The following is a 5623-nucleotide window of genomic DNA, read 5'->3' on the forward strand; positions in this document are numbered from 1 at the left end:
GACTGGCTTCTTTCGTTGCTAGAAGTCTCTGCCGCCAAGTCTCCACCTTCTTCGGCGTCTCTGTCGTTGCCAGAGCCAGTGGACAAAATGATGAAGAGCAGAGCAGCTAGAGCCAAGATAAGGCCGTCGAGGCCGAGCCAAGTACGCGGAGAAGAAGAGGGCTTGAGAGTGGCAGTGTCGTAATTAAACCTGACGTATTTGATAGCGGTGAAGGCGAACTGAAGACCCTGAGAAAGCTGGACGCCGCGTACGACTGGTAGAGGGATGATGTTGTAGAGGAAAGACATGGCTCCAGTGGCCCCGAGAAGGAGAAGAGTGGCAGCAGTGGAAGCTCCGGCGGCGGCGATCTGAGAAGGAGTGAGGTGTGGGGACTCGGAAACGGCGACGGCGGCGATGGATTTCATGGGCTGGACGGGCATAGGGATGTCGAAGAGGAGTCCGGTGGCGATGTTGTAGAATCCAGTGAAGATGAGAGTGGCTGAGAGATCGAGATTGGAGACTAAAGTTAGTGTTAGGACGATGGGGATGAAGGTACCCAGATCACCGACAGCGCCGGAAAGTTCAGAAGAAAGAGGGTTTTTAAGGCGGAGACGACGGCGGAGCCACCCGCATCGGCTGCGATCACCGGGGAGCAGAGGCGTGGTAGTTGTCTCCATGATGGGATCTACAGTGAAATGAAAGCTCTCTCTCTCTCTGTTGACAAATTCTAGTTTTATTACAAAGAAACAAGATTGGGATACCCCTCTCCCCCGGAGAAGTTGGATAAAAGACGGCTTTTCAGACAATCGATGAGTCCATGTTTTTTTTTTTTTTTATATCGACGTGTCATATGCTTTTCTTTCCTTATTTAATTAGTAGTCCCTCATGAACAGAGAATTTATTGAATTGCGCCGGCATCGCACGGAAATTAAATTGTTTCAACGGTTTCTCAACTACCTGCCGTTTTTTTTCCGCATCAACGCTGTCCCTTTCTTTCCCCTGTAGAGTAGCAAGAGAAATCAAAGTATGGCTTTGAACGAGCATATTCAACTTTAAATATTTTGGTGAGTAGAAGAACTAAAATCTAAACTTATTCATATTAAAGTCATGTTACTTAATCAATACACACAGACACAGGTTTATCAGTGTGAACGTAATACCACATTGAACTGAAAAGAATGTTCAAATAAGCTAACAAGACTAAAGACAGTGGTGCAAAAAGGGCCATGATTGTTTGAGAGATTGATCTTTCTCACTCTCAAGATCTTTATTTTTTTGATTCATCCTTCTTTCCTTTTCCCCTAATTACCTTCCCCCAACAAAACCAATATCAAAAGAAACCCTTTCTACATGTTGGTGGGAGCTGACTCCTCTGGCGAACTGCTTGGAGATTCTCCTAGGGAACCATTCTCGCTTTCGTCTTGAGACACAACAGGGATCTTCACTGATGAAGCTCTCTCCATTTCCTTCTCAAGCTCTTCTTCTGACCGCAAGCTGTTGAACTGTCCCTCCAGCGACTTCGCTGCAGCTAACCATGCAGTCACTATAACCAACAAGATCATTCCTAGATATGGCGTTGAATTCGCTAGTGATCCAAAGGATAAGATCATGAACTGCTGGATTAGAGCTCCTCCTGATTTTCCTAATGGGTTGCAGACCACGTCAATTGCAGCTTTCCCTTTAACCTGCACCACATCACAAATGGCTCAAACCCAAAGCTAAACGGCCTTCAACATGGATTCTTTATATAAAAGAGAAGAAAAAGCAAACCTTGGTGTCCTCATCCAACNGATTGTTTGAGAGATTGATCTTTCTCACTCTCAAGATCTTTATTTTTTTGATTCATCCTTCTTTCCTTTTCCCCTAATTACCTTCCCCCAACAAAACCAATATCAAAAGAAACCCTTTCTACATGTTGGTGGGAGCTGACTCCTCTGGCGAACTGCTTGGAGATTCTCCTAGGGAACCATTCTCGCTTTCGTCTTGAGACACAACAGGGATCTTCACTGATGAAGCTCTCTCCATTTCCTTCTCAAGCTCTTCTTCTGACCGCAAGCTGTTGAACTGTCCCTCCAGCGACTTCGCTGCAGCTAACCATGCAGTCACTATAACCAACAAGATCATTCCTAGATATGGCGTTGAATTCGCTAGTGATCCAAAGGATAAGATCATGAACTGCTGGATTAGAGCTCCTCCTGATTTTCCTAATGGGTTGCAGACCACGTCAATTGCAGCTTTCCCTTTAACCTGCACCACATCACAAATGGCTCAAACCCAAAGCTAAACGGCCTTCAACATGGATTCTTTATATAAAAGAGAAGAAAAAGCAAACCTTGGTGTCCTCATCCAACGGGATATAGGCCATTTCTTTGCAAGGATCAAACAAGCTGTACTTGGCACTCTTGCTGAAGATATTCTGAAGGGCACCAACATACACAGCTGCGAGTAGTGGTGTCATACCAAGCTTGGCAACAAGTGGTGCGAATGGGCCGCCAAACAATATCAGAGAGAAGAACGCAACACCGGTCAATAGCAGAACAGTTGGGGTGATCTTTGCAGCTACTCCCCAACCATACTTATCAAATACGTATTGGCTGAGAAGCATCATTGTGAATGTTGCAATACCCGTGCAGGTTGAGAAGTCTCCCATAAATGCTGAGTACTCGTTCGGGCTAGGGAACTACAGAGCATAGAAATGAAGTTAGAAATTGGAAGCATCAAGAATGAAGAGATAGATGGATGAAGAGGAGCTTTATATACCTGAGCTTTAAGCTTTGATTTCCATGTGACTTCCACAAGGTTGATACTAATACCATATGCCACCACTAAAGTTGCAAGATCCCTAATGTATGGAGATGACACCAAGAACTTCAAGCTTTCCATCGTTCCCATCTTTGGTTTGTCCTGTAAAAGATATGCAGAGAAAAGCAAATCAGAAGAGTCCTTATAAGTTGCCAAAACAGAACAAAAGCTTGTGCAGACGACCATACCTTCTTCTTCTTGCTACGGGTTGGAAGAGGAACGTATCTATTGACCCACCAATAGAGGAAACAGATGGCGAGTCCCATTCCCACCACAATGCTCATCATGGCTTTCAACGAAACAGCCCAGCCGTCAACTCCAGGACCAAGATTCTTTCTCAAGTTAGAAAAGTATTTCACGGTTCTTCCTGAGAAAATCAGCGCAACATTGGCTCCAAGTCCGAACAAAGGGTAAAATTTCTTGGCTTCATCCACTGTTGTGATCTGCAAAAAGAGTGAAGCAATGCTATGAGACTCACTCATCACCGATTGTAATCACATTCGCTGCATCATTACACATCAAACTCAGTAGAAATCAAGACTATTATCATCAAACCATAAACACATCAGACTATACTTAACAGAAGAAGCACAAAAAAAAAAACCGCAAGAAGATCATAAATCACTAGTCAGCACAAGATCAATTCATGGACCAATTTAATCACCTGATTAGCAAAGCCCCAGAAGAGAACTGAGATCACCACACTACCCCAAAGCTCAGCCATGACATAAAACAAACAGAAACTCCAAATCCGCAAGATGGCAAGAGGACCCATGAATCGTGGGCCGAGAGTTGCAAGAAGCTTATCTGCGAGAGCTTCCGGGTGAATATAGTTGCTGAGAGGGTACATCACGAAACCAAAGGCCCCAAAGTAGACGATGAAAGGAATAATAACGGTGTAAAACAGAGCCTTCTTGGAGAGTACATTGGAGAGTTTGGTGTAGAGGAGCATAAACCCAATGGCCATAGGAAGATTCACCCACGTCTTCAAGAAAGGTATAATCTCAGCAGAACTCCCTTTCGCCGTCACCACCAAGACGTCCTTTGTGTCCCTTAGGATTGTGTAATTGAACAGAATACAAAAGAACATCAACCCTAAAGGTATAATCTTTTTCAAGGTCGTGACCTCCACACCGAAAATCTTCGGCGACGCTGCAGCGGAATCGCCTTCGCCTTCGCCGGCGGTCGCGGCCTCCGCCTTGCATATGAAGTCGGTGCTTCTCTCTTTGTGGGAAATCGAAATCCCTTGAAGGGTTGGCTCAAAGGTTTGAAATTTCTTGTGCCCGTGAAAGGATAGAGACAACCCAGGTAGGTTTCTTGGCTTGGCGGCGAAAAGTCTCTGCTTTAACCCATGGGAAGGCTGGAGAAGGCTTCTCACTCCGATGGGTTTGGTGGGTAAGGAGAGAAGACCTCTGGTTTGTATCGCAGCCTCCATTTCTCTCTATCTCTTCTTACGCTCTGTCTCTCTCTCCAGAAAATACAGAGAAAGACCGGAGAGAAATGTAGGAGGAGGAGGATGAGATAGAGAGATGATGATAAAAGGTGAGACTGGTTGGTTGGTTAGTGCAGTGAAAGAATATAGTTTCGCCAATTGAATATTAACAAATGTGGTAATGTATATATCTCCTTTTAATAGAAGGATCTTTTTTTGATCCCGTATAAAATGTAATTGTGGTAACGCAGGCTAATCTTTCGCAATTTATGTAAATCAAAGCTGTCTCGAGGAAGATAAATTTGCGGTGTTGAAGTTGAACCATGTGAGCTTGTTCATACATATGGTGGCGAACATAGAAAAAGTCACGAAGGTTTTGTCCTTCCTTTTCCTAAGTCAAAAGACCTTTTTGGTATAATTACTTGTTCCTTGTGAGGTTTTTGTTTGTAGTTGGTGGCTATAACTGCTAATGGCTATTACACTTTACGTATATTAATCACGTGTCATTTTTTTGTTGGTGAAAATTAAATCACTTGCCAAGAAAAGAAAAAAAATTCAATCACGTGTCATTTAAATATTAACAAAATATATTCATTTGTGGCTTCTCAAAATCTGATGGAGTTTAAAACAGTGTTACCCACAATAATTTTCATCTCTAATTTTACTTTTAATTTGTTAACTTGCTTGGGTAATAATAATGCAAAAGAAAATACCTTTCAGTAAATATATATATATATATATGTGGTCAAAGGTCAAAACAAAATATATATATATGAGGTTTATGATTTTACATAATTGGTGGAATAATGAATTAGTCATCTACACTCAATTGTTTTGATGTCAATTTTTCCCACATTTTTAAAACGTAGAAGAATTTGCATCCTCATCCAAGTTGACCGCTTATTTCCGACGCCGGCGGCCCAAAATTAGGACGTCAAAGGAAATAAGATGACCAGACTCTATAAATTTTGGTGGAATGTTTTGTCCTTTTCAGCATTCTTTCTTTTTTTTTTCTTGCACACCCAACTTTTGTATCGAATAATTCTATTCCAGGGACCAATTAAAAAAAACATATATGCGGTCCATTCGTTGATATAAGGTGAGAACTTAGATGGTGGTTTCATATTTTTCAAGAGGCACATGTAGGTGATATGCCGTTGCTTCAATTATGAAAAATAAAAGTCTTGAAATAATAAGAAAAAGAAGGAATAAGCCACCACCAACTCTATTCGAATGGTCCTCGGGCAGCATCGCTAGCTTGTTTATTGGAGTTGAATTGAACCCGTAAAAAAACATTTAGAGGTCCACCAAAAATAGTGCGAAACAAAAACACATGTTTAAAATCATGTTCAAACAATCATATATCTTGCATGCGATGTACTCATGTTTTTTTTTTTTTTTTTTTTTAAA

At 42.1% G+C, this 5623-nt stretch overlaps 3 protein-coding genes across 4 annotated transcripts in view; all 3 read right to left on the reverse strand.

The window, feature by feature from the left end:
* Nucleotides 1–800, reverse strand: part of LOC104703413 (molybdate transporter 2) — a 2699-nt gene extending 1899 nt beyond the window's left edge. The window contains exon 1 of one of the 2 annotated variants that reach the window (XM_010419423.2): nucleotides 190–800. In XM_010419423.2, coding sequence (XP_010417725.1) covers nucleotides 190–656 — 467 coding nt within the window. In that variant the 5' untranslated portion in view covers nucleotides 657–800. The remainder of the gene's footprint in view (nucleotides 1–189) is intronic. The other variant, XM_010419422.2, reaches the window with a different exon arrangement.
* On the reverse strand, nucleotides 1055–1762 carry LOC104705103 (ADP,ATP carrier protein 1, chloroplastic-like). Its single transcript, XM_010421091.2, has 2 exons — nucleotides 1750–1762; nucleotides 1055–1664 (listed from the first exon to the last, which is right to left on the reverse strand). Exon 2 carries the CDS (start codon nucleotides 1587–1589, stop codon nucleotides 1326–1328), a length of 264 nt encoding a protein of 87 aa, XP_010419393.2. The 5' UTR covers nucleotides 1590–1664; nucleotides 1750–1762; the 3' UTR covers nucleotides 1055–1325.
* On the reverse strand, nucleotides 1832–4216 carry LOC104703414 (ADP,ATP carrier protein 1, chloroplastic). The gene is made up of 5 exons (XM_010419424.2): nucleotides 3446–4216; nucleotides 2970–3224; nucleotides 2740–2883; nucleotides 2312–2659; nucleotides 1832–2226 (listed from the first exon to the last, which is right to left on the reverse strand). Exons 1-5 carry the CDS (start codon nucleotides 4214–4216, stop codon nucleotides 1888–1890), a joined length of 1857 nt encoding a protein of 618 aa, XP_010417726.1. The 3' UTR covers nucleotides 1832–1887.

The sequence above is a fragment of the Camelina sativa genome, chromosome 7 (assembly GCF_000633955.1).
Source record: "Camelina sativa cultivar DH55 chromosome 7, Cs, whole genome shotgun sequence".
NCBI lineage: Eukaryota > Viridiplantae > Streptophyta > Magnoliopsida > Brassicales > Brassicaceae > Camelina > Camelina sativa.

Coding starts and splice junctions, on each gene's coding strand:
- LOC104705103 (XM_010421091.2), bottom strand. CDS start 1,589: ATGATCTTATCCTTTGGATCACTAGCGAATTCAACGCCATATCTAGGA.
- LOC104703414 (XM_010419424.2), bottom strand. CDS start 4,216: ATGGAGGCTGCGATACAAACCAGAGGTCTTCTCTCCTTACCCACCAAA. Junction 2,884..2,969: donor CCCGTAGCAAGAAGAAGAAG/GTATGGTCGTCT, acceptor TATCTTTTACAG/GACAAACCAAAGATGGGAAC. Junction 2,227..2,311: donor CGTTGGATGAGGACACCAAG/GTTTGCTTTTTC, acceptor GATGTGGTGCAG/GTTAAAGGGAAAGCTGCAAT.